This window comes from Pleurodeles waltl, chromosome 12, assembly GCF_031143425.1.
Source record: "Pleurodeles waltl isolate 20211129_DDA chromosome 12, aPleWal1.hap1.20221129, whole genome shotgun sequence".
Taxonomy (NCBI): domain Eukaryota; kingdom Metazoa; phylum Chordata; class Amphibia; order Caudata; family Salamandridae; genus Pleurodeles; species Pleurodeles waltl.
In genome coordinates, this window is record NC_090451.1 from 505,006,471 (window position 1) to 505,021,265 (window position 14,795).

Below are 14,795 nucleotides of genomic sequence, written 5' to 3' on the forward strand. Positions count from 1 at the left end.
AAGTCAAGACTGCACATGTTGCTGATTAGCATTGTCGAAATGATTTTGGAGAGACTTTAATCAAGTAAAAACGAGGATACTGACATGAGTGTCATAGGAGGGGAAATGCTGTGGCATCACTAGATAGGGCTGAGATGGCAGGCAGTCTAACATGTTGTGCATTAGATACCTAACTATAACAAGACTGAGAAACAATAAATAAGATGCTCCAAAGCTGCACTGCACCGTTAGGATGTACTTAACTACTATTTCACGGGAAGAAAGTGCTAGAACTCTACAGGTCTGGTCCCCTACAGTGAAAGCACTTGATGGCGAGCTTCCAAAAACCATAACATCACCAAGGGCAGAATCTGCATCTTCTGAAACTGACAACCTGTGGCCTAAAGCAAAACTCCTGTAATGATACGAGGAAGCCGAAGACTTGAGAACAAAGGTCTGTCAAAAGCCCATGATGGGTACAGAGCACAAGCTCAGAGTCTATGCTTCAAAATTTGAACCAGTGAAGGGAGACCTTCGGCTGTGGAGTAATACTGTGTGTTGTGAGGGAGGGTACTGGAGGAACAACACATGAACACACTTCTGCAGTACTTTTGCTTTAGACTTCGCTAAAAAGGGTAACATGATCACCCCAGCCTTTGCAGGCATTGACCACTCTATGCAATATTCTAAGGGGGGGGGGGGCAAATATATATATATATATATATATATATATATATATATATATATATATATATATGGAAAATGTCACTTACCCAGTGTACATCTGTTCGTGGCATGAGACGCTGCAGATTCACATGCTGTGCACATCCCGCCATCTAGTGTTGGGCTCGGAGAGTTACAAGCTGTTTTTCTTCGAAGAAGTCTTTTCGAGTCACGAGATCGAGGGACTCCTCCCCTTTCGGCTCCATTGCGCATGGGCGTCGACTCCATCTTAGACTGTTTTCCCCGCAGAGGGTGAGGTAGGAGTTGTGTATATAGTAATAGTGCCCATGCAATGGAGTAAATATGTATGTACATAATGTTGTTTAAAGTGATGTATTTACAATTTTACAAATGTTCAAGATCAACTTAACAACGGCTACAGGCTAACCGGGGAGGTGGGAGGGTGCATGTGAATCTGCAGCGTCTCATGCCACGAACAGACGTACACTGGGTAAGTGACATTTTCTGTTCGATGGCATGTGTAGCTGCAGATACACATGCTGTGCATAGACTAGTAAGCAGTTATCTCCCCAAAAGCGGTGGCTCAGCCTGTAGGAGTTGAAGTTGTTTGAAATAAAGTTCGTAGTACTGCTTGTCCTACTGTGGCTTGCTGTATTGTTAACACATCCACGCAGTAATACTTGGTAAACGTATGAGGCGTAGACCATGTGGCTGCCTTACATATTTCGGTCATTGGTATGTTTCCTATAAAGGCCATGGTAGCACCTTTCTTTCTAGTTGAGTGTGCCTTTGGTGTTATAGGCAGTCTTCTTTTTGCTTTGATATAGCAGGTTTGAATGCATTTAACTATCCACCTGGCAATGCCTTGTTTGGATATTGGATTCCCTGTATGAGGTTTTTGGAAAGCAACGAACAATTGTTTTGTTTTGCGAATTTGTTTTGTTCTATCAATGTAGTACATTAATGCCCTTTTGATGTCTAATGTATGTAATGCTCTCTCAGCTACAGAATCTGGTTCTGGAAAGAACAATGGTAGTTCCACTGTTTGATTTAAGTGGAACGGTGATATGACTTTAGGTAAGAACTTAGGATTTGTTCGCAGAACTACCTTATGCTTGTGTATCTGAATAAAGGGTTCTGTATGGTAAATGCTTGTATTTCACTTACTCTTCTTAGAGATGTGATAGCAATTAGAAATGCTACTTTCCATGTTAAGTATTGTATCTCACATGAGTGCATGGGTTCAAAAGGTGGACCCATGAGTTGTGTTAAGACAATGTTGAGGTTCCACGAAGGAACTGGTGGTGCTCTTGGTGGGACAATTCTTTTCAGACCCTCTATAAATGCTTTTATGACGGGGATCCTGAATAATGAAGATGAGTGCGTAATTTGCAGATAAGCTGAAATTGCGGTGAGATGTATCTTAATGGATGAAAAAGCTAACTTTGATTTTTGTAACTGTAGTAGGTAGCTTACGATGTCTTTAGCAGATGCGTGTAATGGTTGAATTTGATTATTATGGCAGTAATAAACAAATCTTTTCCACTTATTTGCATAGCAATGTCTTGTGGTTGGTTTTCTAGCTTGTTTTATGACCTCCATACATTCCTGTTTAGATGTCCGAATTCTAAGACTTCAGGAGCCAAATTGCTAGATTCAGTGACGCTGGATTTGGGTGTCTGATCTGTTGTTTGCGTTGAGTTAACAGATCTGGTTTGTTTGGCAGCTTGATATGAGGCACTACTGAGAGGTCTAGTAGTGTTGTGTACCAAGGTTGTTGTGCCCAAGTTGGAGCTATTAGTATGAGTTTGAGTTTGTTTTGACTTAATTTGTTTACTAGATATGGAAGGAGTGGGAGAGGGGGAAAAGCGTATGGAAATATCCCTGACCAACTCATCCATAACGCATTGCCCTGAGAATGAGCCTGTGGGTACCTGGATGCGAAGTTTTGGCATTTTGCGTTTTCTTTTGTTGCAAATAGATCTATCTGCGGTGTTCCCCATCTTTGGAAGTAAGTCTTTAGTATTTGGGGATGAATTTCCCATTCGTGGATCTGTTGGTGATCCCGGGAGAGATTGTCTGCCAACTGGTTTTGAATTCCTGGTATGAACTGCGCTATTAGGCGAATGTGGTTGTGAATCGCCCAATGCCATAGTTTCTGTGCCAAGAGACACAACTGCGTTGAGTGTGTCCCTCCCTGTTTGTTCAGATAATACATTGTTGTCATGTTATCTGTTTTGACAAGAATGTGTTTGTGGATTATTATAGGTTGAAATGCTTTCAGCGCTAGAAATACTGCTAGTAGTTCTAAGTGATTTATGTGAAACTGTCTCTGCTGATTGTCCCATTGTACTTGGATGCTGTGTTGGTTGAGGTGTGCTCCCCACCCTATCATGGAAGCATCCGTTGTGATTACGAATTGAGGGACTGGGTCTTGAAAAGGCCGTCCTATGTTTAAATTTATAGTGTTCCACCATTGAAGCGAGGTGTATGTTTGGCGGTCTATCAACACTAGATCTTGAAGTTGACCCTGTGCTTGTGACCATTGTGATGCTAGGCACTGTTGTAAGGGCCGCATGTGTAATCTTGCGTTTGGGACAATGGCTATGCATGAGGACATTATGCCTAGTAGTTTCATCACTAATTTTACCTGTAACTTTTGTTTTGGTTGATTGGCTTGTATTACGTTTTGAAATGCCTGTACCCTTTGTGGACTTGGAGTGGCAATCCCTTTTGTTGTGTTGATTGTTGCTCCTAAGTATTGTTGTATTTGACACAGCTGTAGGTGTGATTTGTTGTAGTTGAGTGAGAAACCTAGCTTGTGAAGGGTTTCTATGACATACTTTGTGTGTTGTGAACACCGTTCTTGCATATTGGTTTTGATTAACCAATCGTCTAGGTATGGGAACACATGTATTTGCTGCCTTCTGATATGAGCAGCCACTACTGCCAGGCATTTTGTAAAAACTCTTGGTGCTGTTGTTATCCCAAATGGCAACACTTTGAACTGGTAATGTACCCCTTGGAATACAAACCTTAAGTACTTTCTGTGGGAAGGATGTATAGGTATATGGAAATATGCATCCTTGAGGTCTAGTGTTGTCATGTAGTCTTGTTGTTTGAGCAATGGGATCACGTCTTGCAGTGTCACCATGTGAAAGTGATCTGATTTGATGTAGATGTTTAATGTTCTGAGATCTAATATAGGTCTTAGAGTTTTGTCTTTTTTGGGTATGAGAAAGTACAGGGAGTAAACTCCTGTTCCTCTCTGATGAATTGGTACTAGCTCTATTGCATCTTTTTGCAACAACGCTTGGACCTCCAGTTGTAAAAGATCCGTGTGTTGTTTGGACATGTTGTGTGTTTTCGGTGGGGCATTTGGAGGGAATTGTAGAAATTCTATGCAATAACCATGCTGGATAATGGCTAGGACCCACGTGTCTGTTATTTCTTTCAATTTTTTGTAGAACTTGGTTAGTCTCCCCCCCACTGGTGTTATGTGTTGGGGATTTGTGACGTTGAAGTCACTGTTTATTTTGTGGAGTTTTGGGACTCTGGAACTTCCCTCTACTCTTTGGGAACTGCCCTCCTCTGTATTGTCCCCGAAAACTTCCCCGCTGATATTGACTCTGATAAGTGGGTCTTGTTTGTGAGGTGGAGGCTTCTGTGCTCTGTCCCCGAAACCCCCCTCGAAACTGTGTTTTCCGAAAAGTGCCTCTGCTCTGTGGGGAGTAGAGTGCGCCCATGGCTTTGGCCGTATCTGTGTCCTTTTTAAGTTTTAAGTTTTTCGATAGCAGTGTCCACCTCCGGCCCAAACAACTGCTGTCCGTTAAATGGCATATTCAGCACAGCTTGTTGTATTTCCGGCTTGAATCCTGATGTACGCAGCCATGCGCGTCTCCGTATGGTCACTGCTGTATTTACAGTCCTAGCAGCTGTGTCATCTACATCCATTGCTGACTGTATCTGATTGTTAGAGATACTCTGTCCTTCCTCCACCACTTGTTGTGCTCTCTTTTGGAACTCTTTGGGTAGGTGTTCTATGAAATGTTGCATTTCGTCCCAATGAGCCCTATCATATCTAGCCAGCAAGGCCTGTAAGTTGGCAATGCGCCATTGGTTGGCTGCTTGTGCCGCAACCCTTTTCCCCGCAGCGTCGAACTTGCGACTTTCCTTGTCTGGAGATGGTGCGTCTCCTGAGGTGTGGGAGTTCACCCTTTTGCGAGCTGCCCTTTCTACCACTGAGTCTGGTGTTAATTGCTGTGTGATGTACACAGGGTCTGTTGGTGGCGGTTTGTACTTTTTCTCCACCCTTGGAGTAATGGACCTGCCCTTCACAGGCTCCTGAAACACCTGTTTGGAGTGTTTTAGCATTCCCGGTAGCATAGGGAGACTCTGATACTGGCTGTGTGTGGACGACAGTGTATTAAATAGAAAGCCATCTTCTATAGGTTCTGCGTGCAGGGTGACATTATGAAACGCAGCTGCTCTTGACACCACCTGTGTGTAGGCAGTACTGTCCTCAGGTAGTGAGGGTCACGCTGGATAACAGTCGGGGCTGTTATCTGATACAGGCGCATCATAAAGATCCCATGTGTCTGGGTCATCTAGACTCATTCCTGTATGAGTTGGAGACTGCATCATTGGTGGAGTGGCTACTGGTGATGGTTGTGGGGAGCGTTGTGGAGATGGTGGCGGAGTTACTTGTCTTGCCACCTTTGCTTGTGGCTGCTTGTCTTTTTCTTGGAAGGCAAGTTTCCTTTTAATTCGAATTGGAGGGAGAGTACTGATCTTCCCTGTGTCTTTTTGAATGTGGAGCCTCCCTTGAGTGTAATCTGGCTCCCCTGCCTCTAGTTCCTGTCCAAATCTGTGTCCTTGCATCTGCGAGGACAGGCCCTGTTCCTCGTGTAGGAACTCGATTTCGGCTCCGAGGCCGGATGTTTCGGTATGGAAACCTTTTCGGCAGTCTTTTTCGGCTCCAAAGTCACTTTTTTGTCTTTCGGCGTACTGATCTCTCGGTGCAGACTCATTTCGGTGCCGCCCTCTCGGTGTCGAGATTGCTCTGGCCCGGTGTCTCGGGGTAGAGTCTGTTCTGTGCCGGTATCTCGACTGGAGTCGGATGATTTCAACACATGCATGCCCTTTTTCTGTGCCGATGTTCGGTCACCTATTTTTCGGGTTAAGCCATGGCCTGCTGGCGGTGGCGTCCCCTGGACTTTAGTGGTTTTTCTGTGAGTTTTGTGTTGTGACGTCTTACTCACGGTTTTTGGCGTCTGTTCGGCTTCGACCTCGTCCGAGTCCGAATCCGCAATGGAGAAGGTTTCTTCTTCTTCTTCCTAGTGTTGTTGTCCTGCCGGCGCAGACGCCATTTGTAGTCTTCTTGCTCTTCGGTCTCTTAACGTCTTCCTCGACCGAAACGCTCGGCAGGCCTCACAGGCTCTTTGTGTTCTGGAGAAAAACACAAATTACAGACCAAATGCTGATCTGTATAAGGATACTTGTTGTGACATTCGGGGCAGAAGCGGAATGGGGTCCGTTCCATTAGCCTTGAAGACGCACGCGGTCGGGCCGACCAGGCCCCGTCGGGGAATTGAAAACCCCGAAAGGCCACCGGAGCTCTTCCAAATTCGGTGTCGATCTGTTGTAACTAACCCGATACCGAACGCAAACAATATCGTCGAATTTTCTGAGATTTAACTAACTTTCCGAACCGAAATGCGGAGTGAAAAGGAACACGTCCGAACCCGATGGCGGAAAGAAAACAATCTAAGATGGAGTCGACGCCCATGCGCAATGGAGCCGAAAGGGGAGGAGTCCCTCGATCTCGTGACTCGAAAAGACTTCTTCGAAGAAAAACAACTTGTAACACTCCGAGCCCAACACTAGATGGCGGGATGTGCACAGCATGTGTATCTGCAGCTACACATGCCATCGAACATATATATATATATATATATATATATATATATATATATATATATATAAAAACACACACATATACATACATATATATATATACACACACACACACCCCACCAAAAATCAGCAATCACTAACATTGCTCTCATTTTTCTATTAAGGGACTTAACAAAAACATGTAGAGAAGTTAATGTCACTCAATTGATATCACATAAGCCAATAAAAATTCTAAACTCTGCCTTTAATACGTTACACAAAAATGGAAGAACATCACCTGACCCAATAGATCACTTCTTTAGACTACTCCTACAGCCTTCAATATTTCCACTCAAGTCCTTCCAGGCTTCAGCACCATGTGCAGTATCAGTTCATCTCACCTATTAAGGTTCCAGTCTACTCTAATGAGGAACACTAACAGGGTGAGTGCCTATAATCTGTAGTCCATCTTGCATTTTATGGATAATTCACGACTGCAGATCTTGTGGGGCAGAAGAGAGATACTTGCAATAGAACAGATGGTTGCAAAGATTGTGCATACTTGGTGCAATAATAATATCAAGCAACATTCACCGACTACAAAGTAAATAACCTCGACAGTCAAATAAGCTATGGTTAGGGGTTATATTTGATAGGGGGTGCAATTTCCCTGTGTTCTGGCATCTTGGCACCCATGTGTGTTTTGTATGAGCATAACATCTGAAGAGCACAGTTATTTAGAAAAATGACCAGTTTTAACCACTTTCCAGAATTTGAACACATCAGTGGAGAGGCACCAGTAATAGTCACACAGATGGACCTCTTGTACATCTAGTGAGCAATCAACAATGGTAGCAGCACACAGTACTCATAGTTTTGGAATACGAGGATTAAAGCTTGAGAAAATAGTATCAATAGCTAGGAGTTATGTACTCACTGCAGTAGAATGTGCTTTCTGCCACTCATAGCTCAAGCGCATTACCTGAAGCAAGGACTCGCAGGGTTTTAGCCACTCCGCCCCAGGGAGCTCCCAGAGCCACATACGACTTGATGTACTTGTTCTTCCAGTTAGCTGTCTGCTGGTTAAGGAAGTAGAGGGTGTACATATTTCCCATGCTGTGGGCAATAAGAACCACTGGACTGCCGTGTTCCATATATAGCGACTCAATCATCTTTTTCAATGCCAGAAAATAATCCCCATTCTCATCTGAAGAAGAAAAGAACACTCAGTGTGTAGTAGAGCCCAAGGTAATAAATGAAGCCAAGCAGCACAAATGAGGTTCCTACTTGATTCTATGTAAATAAATAAGTCGCAATGTAGCTAGCACGGATAAAATCAAACAGAAACTCAAATAATGTTTTCTAAAGAAGAAATACAATATTAACAAGACTAAGAATTGGTATAAAAAAGCTAACAGTGGTTATCTGCCTCGGACCTTGTAAGGACAGCTCAGATTCTGGACAGGTTTTACATACAGACTCATCCCTACACGGAGGATGGGTCAAGACAGGGACAGAAAACTTTAACTTGTAAGGAGACCTTGACACCTTGACTGTATGTAGTTGAAACAATCAATGTTTGTGGTAATTTCAGGGAATTCAAAAGGAAAAACTGGCCCACCAGACCATAAAACAGGGCCAAAAACGGCAAAAACAAATCGGCCCACGCAGTGATTTATTAGACCAGCGTCTCGTGCATCGGCTGACTGCCCTAATGGGCAATGCGGACCTGCAGGAAAGCAATCTTAATATGGTCTCTTAAACACAGCTTCTTTACATAAAGCTTTGGTTAAACACAAAAACTCATCGTCCGTTTTCTAATTTTTTTTATAGCTTAGACAAGATGTGACAACAGCTCTACAATACAACTTTACGTACCGTATGTGCATGTTCCAAACAGCTTCGACAAATTTTCCTACCGACCAACAGTGCACCTGTCTCCTAGTAAGAAAGGATGCAAAAACCTTGAATGGTCGTTCAAAAATTATACCTGGCCCACCTGAGTCAGAGTTGTCGCCTGTGCCTCTGTCTCAAGTGTGTAAAAACACGAATGCCATTCCACCTCAATTGACTCAAACTCCACTTAAAGGATATACAGTCCTACTCTTTGCAAGACAACTTCAGTATCTCTTGATAAACCTGGTGCGTCATACTAGGCTAACAGTAGTTAGAAAATTATTGTTGGGGGGAGAAAGGACCGTCAATAAATGGCCTTTGTTTTCAAAATTGACAAACTGACCTGTTCCCAGATCTTGTAGAAACTGCTGTGGGGCAGACTACAAGTTGGATGGTATACCCATGAGGACAGAGGAGTGGGGTCTGGGGACACCTCCCACCCAATTAAGAGTTGCCCTGTATGCAAATCCACAACTAGCGCTCGATCCACATACTTCACTTTTGTATAAGTTTACAATTTTGAGTAAGATTACTTCTTTTGGATAGTCACAAACTGCATTTTAGTACTGACTTACCCTTTTGTAGTAAGCCCACCGCTCCACATGGCCTGCCACATGTACTGCAACACCATCCCGTGAAAAATATTTGAGTTGGGAACTCCATAGGAAACGTTAAATAATTCAAAATAGTTACATTTAAAAATAAAAATAAATTCATGTAAAAAAAATATCAAAATAGTTCATTTTAATAATGTGATTATAAAATATTAAATAATTTACTTTGAATTTAAAAATATTGTAACATTTTATAATTAAATAATATATATTATTTTTATATATTTTATTGGCATTAAATAATGCCAGACCTCTTGTACCGGTTGAGAGTACACCAACTAGTTTCTGGATGTATAACATGACTATCATATTGTCTGGTTTTACAATTAGTGTTTCCCCAAGAAGAGTGAGAAAGAGGCTGAGAGGGCTAGCCTGATGGCTAAAAGCTTCAGGTAGTTGATGTGACAGTCCTGGTGCTGATGAGCCCAAGAGCATTGAATTGCCATTTGGTCGGTTGAGCTCCCCACGGCCCGGGGGACGCATCACTGGTGATGCTCAGCTGCACAAGGGAGTCTAGGAAGGGCCTGCCGAGGACAGAGGAGGCTTTGCCCCGGTTGTTAACTTCTTCAGTGCAGGCGTCTGCCAGTCCCTCCCTGGTGCTAGTTACGACCAGTGGCTGACACCAGGGAGAGGGTTAAAAAAATCCTCTGATGGGTCACATTGGAGGATTCTTTGTTTTTTTTTAATTAAAAAAACCCCAGGAGACACTGAAGATCTTCTGTGTCCCAAACCCCACCTCCCCCCACCTGCCCCTTTGTGAAGTCAGCACGCTGACGTGACTATGTGTTTTCCCCACCGGAGTAGGAAGGGCCCAAACGGGCCTTCCCGACGTTTGAAAGATGAGATTCTCCATACAGTTGTTAAAAAATAATAATAATAAAAAATATATATATATGTATATACATATATCTATATAAAGATATGTAGATAGATTATATATATATATATATACACACACACACACACACACACACACACCGGTCACTTGTTAACGTGTGTGTGGTTTCCCTGGGAGCTACTGCAATCACACGAATGCATGGATTCAAAAGGTGAGCCCATTAGTCTTGTGAGTACAATATTCAGATTCCAAGCAGGAACTGGTGGTGTTCTCTGTGGGATTATATGTATTAGTCCTTCCATGAAGGCTTTGATAACTGGAACCCTACACAGAGAGGTATGTTGTATAGTCTGCAAGTATGCTGATATGGCAGTAAGATAAATATTAATAGATGAGAAAGCAAAATATGACTGTAGTAAATAAAGTAGGTAGCACACAATACCTTGTATTGATGCTGTGAGTCAGTATTTTTAGATTGACAGTAATAAACAAATCGTTTCCACTTGGTAGCAGAGCATTGTCTAGTTGTAGGCTTGCGTGCTTGTTTGAGAACTTTCATACATTCTAATGGAAGTTGCAAGTATCCAAATTCTATGACTTCACGAGCCAAATCTCTAAGTTGAGAACACTGGGATTGGGATGTCTGATTTGTCCTTTGTTTTGTGTTAGACACTGACAGGTCTAGGAGTGTTGTGTATCAATCTTGTCGTGCCCATGTGGGGGCTATGAGTATCATGGCGAGAGAGGTTTGACACAGTTTGTTGACCAGAAATGGAAGTAGTGGGAGAGGGAGTAAAGCGTAAACAAATATCCCTGACCAGCTGATCCATAGAGCATTGCCCTTGGACAGAAGGTGTTGGTGTCTGAATGCGAAGTTTTGGCATTTCGCGTTTTTGCTTGTTGCGAATAGGTCTATTTCTGGTGTCCCCCATTTTTAAAAGTACTTTTGAAGTACCTGAGAACGAATCTCCCATTCGTGTATATCTTGGTGTGATCTGGTTAGGAGCTCCGCTAGCTGATTGTGTATTCCTGAAATGTATTCTGCTAGTAAGAGAATGTGATAGTGAATTGCCCATTTCCATATTGTTTGGGCTAGAAGGGACAGTTGAGATGAATGTGTCCCGCCTTGTTTCTTTAGATAATACATGGTTGTCATATTGTCTGTTTTTATCAAGACAGTCTTGTGTTTGAGAAGTGGTTGAAATGCTTTTAGGGCAAGGAACACAGCTAATAATTCTAAATGGTTTATGTGATAATTTAACTGTTTTGAATCACATTCCCCTTGTATGGTAAGGTTGTTGGGATGGGCTCCCCAGCCTATCATTGATGCATCTGATGTTATTGTGGTCTGAGGCATAGGGTCCTGAAATGACCACCCCTTCATTGAATTGCTGATATTACACCATTGAAGGGACTTGTGCGTTTGGCGGTCTACACTAGATCTTGCAACTGACCCTGTGCTTGAGACCATTGTTGTGAGAGGCACTGTTGTAGTGTTTTCATATTTAGACTTGCATGCAGTACTATTGCTATGCAGGATGCCATCATTCCCAATAGTTTCATAATAAATCTTACCGTTTATTGTTGATTTGGCTGCATTTGTGGTATGAGATTTTGGAAAGCTTGTATCCTTTGTGTATTTGGGTAGGCTAATGCTTTTTGTGTATTGAGATTAGCACCTAGGTAAGGTTGAACATGTGCTGGCTGAAGATGTGATTTTTGGTCACTGAGAGTGAACCCTAATGTATGTAGCGTTTCTATTGTGCATTGAGTGTGTTGTTGACATTGTATAATATTGCTTGAGTTTATTAGCCAATCGTCTAGATAAGGAACGACATGTATGTGTTGTCTTCTTAGGTAAGCTGCTACTACCGCTAGACATTTTGTGAATACTCTTGGGGCTGTTATGCTGAATGGCAGGACTTTGAATTGGTAGTGTTTTCCCGCTATCACAAACCTTAGGTATTTTCCGTTAGTCGGATTGATGGGAATATGAAAATAAATACGCATCTTTGGGATCTAATGCAGGTATGTCATTTTGTTTTTGTAGTAGTGGAATGACGTCCTGCAGAGTTACCATGTGAAAGTGTTCTGACAGGATATATAGATTTGGTGGTCTGAGATCAAGATGGGTCTGAGAGTGCCATCCTTTTTGGGAATGAGGAAGTATAGTGAGTATGCCCCTGTTCCGTGTTGAGATTTTGGAACTAATTCAATTGCCTCTTTTAGTAGTAGCGATTGTACTTCTTGTAACAGAACGTTGTTTTCTGGGGACAGCCTGTGATAACGAGGAGGAATACTTGGAGGGGTAGAAATCAATTCTAAGTAATAACCGTTGCGAATAATTGAAAGTACCCATTGGTCTGTGTTGATATTTTGCCATTGGGAGTGGAATTGCTGCAGTCAGCCCCCCACAGGACATGTGTGGGGTTGTGGCATGCTTTTAAAGTCACTGTTTAGATAGGATAGTGACATTTTTTGAGGCCTGGAATTTGCCCCTAGCTGTGAAGTGTTGGCCTCTATAAGAGCCTCTAAATCCCCTTCTCTGGTACTGTTGTTGTTGACCTTGTTTAGGTTGGGAGGTAGAAGCCTCTGTAGATTGAGGCTTGAATCCTTCTCTAAATTGCTGCTTATGAAAGGAGCCTCTGTAAGATGTTGTGTGTAGGGCTCCCATTGCTTTAGCAGTGTCTGAATCTTTCCTGAGTTTCTCTATTGTAGTATCCACCTCAGGATCAAACAGGTGTTTCTTGCTGAAAGGCATATTTAAGTACTGCCTGCTGTATTTCTGGTCTGAATCCAGAAAAACGTAACCATGCATGTCTGCGTACGGTTACAGCAGTATTTACACTTCTAGCAGCTGTATCTGCAGCATCAAGAGCTGACCTTATTTGGTTATTACTTATTGCCTGACCTTCTTCAACAATTTGTTGAGCCCTCTTCTGATGTTCTTTTGGCAGGAGTTGTAATAGTTCCTGCATCTCGTCCCAGTGTGCTCTATTATACCTTGCTAGCAAGGCTTGAGAATTGGCAATGTGCCATTGGTTATCTGCCTGTGTAGCTACCCTCTTGCCAGCAGCATCAAACTTCCTGCTTTCCTAGTCAGTTTCCTCCGACGATTGACTATTGGCCCTTTTTCTGGCAGCACTGACAACCACTGAGTCTGGAGGTACCTGATGTGTAATGTAAGCAGGTTCTGTAGATGCAGACTTCTATTTCTTATCTATGCGTGGTGTTAAAACCCTAGCTTTCACAGGTTCCTTAAATATTTTGTCAGCATGCTTGATCATGCCAGGTAGCACTGGTAGACACTGGTAACGTTAGTGCATGGAGGATACCATATTAAAAAGGAAATCTTCTTCTAAAGGCTCTCTATGCATGAGTAACCAATGGTACGCAACGGACCTAGAGATGACGTGTATATGCAGTTATATCTTCTGGTGGTGAAGGTTTTGAAGGATATAGGTCTGGGTCATTAGTTGGTATGGGATCTGGATCATACAGATCCCAAGGATCAATTGTACCACCATGGGAATAAGTGTGTGAGTGAGTTGGTGAAGGCAGTGGTGGGTTAACAGGTGGTGGTGAAAAAGAAAGTTGTGGTGAATGTGGGGGAGAAGTATGCAACTGTAATGGCTTCTCCTTCCTTTTAAAAATCTTTGCTGGTGGTGGAGCAATATCGAGATGTTCCTGAAAAGCCAACTTTCTTTTTGTTTGTGGAGGAGGTGCAGCAATGATCCTCCCAGTCTCTTTATGGATATAGATCCTTGACTGTCTTTCATCCATGATTTCCAAAACAGGTTGAATGTCAGTGTCCTCAGAAATGTATTCTGATGGTTTTGGTGATTTAGAGGACTGTTCATCCTATGGTTTGGAGCTCTGCTTTAATCGTCTCGAAAGTCCTTGTTCTTCTGTGTAAGAATACTTTTTCGGCTCCGAAGTTAGCATTTTTTTCGGGCCTGAAAAATACAGCCTGTTTTGGCTCCAAAGCAGGATGTCGAGGTTTCGACTCCGAAGAGTGTGGATGCTGCCCCACTCAGATGTTGAGCTTTTGGTGGATTTGCTCGACTTCAGTATCGAAGTTATTGTGGCCTTTTTCGGTGCCGAACCCGAAGGTCGGTCATGAGTATTTTCTTTTGGGTCGAACCATGGCTCTCTGTAGTAGTGCACCCAAGGCCTTCGATGATTTTTTAGGAGTGGGCGTAGGGGCAGTTGTACTCACGTGCTGACCCGCCGTGATGAGTTGGCTATCTTCCTCCGAGTCTTCTTCGGAGTTGGTGTCCTGAATGGAAGCTGCAGTCTGCGTCTGTTCTTCCTCAACGGTGTCGATATATTCTGTACTCTTCTACGCCATTTCCAGTCTCCTGGTTCTCTAGTCACGCAGTGTCTTGGATCGGAACGATCAACAGGCCTCACAATCTTCTTCTCGGTGATCGGGAGAGAGACACAGATTACATACCAGGTGTTGGTCTGCGTATGGAAATTTTGTGTGGCATCGAGGACAGAATCGGAATGGAGTCCGATCCATCAGGCTTCAGCGTGGTAGGCCCGAACAGGCCAGAGTTGGGCGCTCATGCCCAAAAGGGCAAAATCTGGTTTTCGGCGGTACTATCGGCTCGACTATAGATGGAAACGCGATCAAAACAATACAGACGGTCAAAGAAAGTTATCTAAAATTTCTGAATCGAAAATCTCGGAGCGAGAGGAAACACGTCTGAACCAGACAGCGGAAAGAAAACAATCTAACAAAGGAGTCAATGCCCATGCGCAGTATGACCGAGAGGAGGAGTCACTCGATCCCGTGACTCCAAAAAGACTTATTCAAAGAAAAACAACTTGTAACACTCCAAGCCCAAAACTAGATGGCGGAAGCAATAAATAGCATGTGTATA

At 43.0% G+C, this 14,795-nt stretch overlaps 1 protein-coding gene across 1 annotated transcript in view; it reads right to left on the bottom strand.

The window, feature by feature from the left end:
- PLA2G15 (phospholipase A2 group XV) overlaps positions 1–14,795 on the bottom strand; it is a 196,293-nt gene that overhangs the window by 11,945 nt on the left and 169,553 nt on the right. The window contains exon 5 of the mRNA XM_069217260.1: positions 7,541–7,765. Coding sequence (XP_069073361.1) covers positions 7,541–7,765 — 225 coding nt within the window. The remainder of the gene's footprint in view (positions 1–7,540; positions 7,766–14,795) is intronic.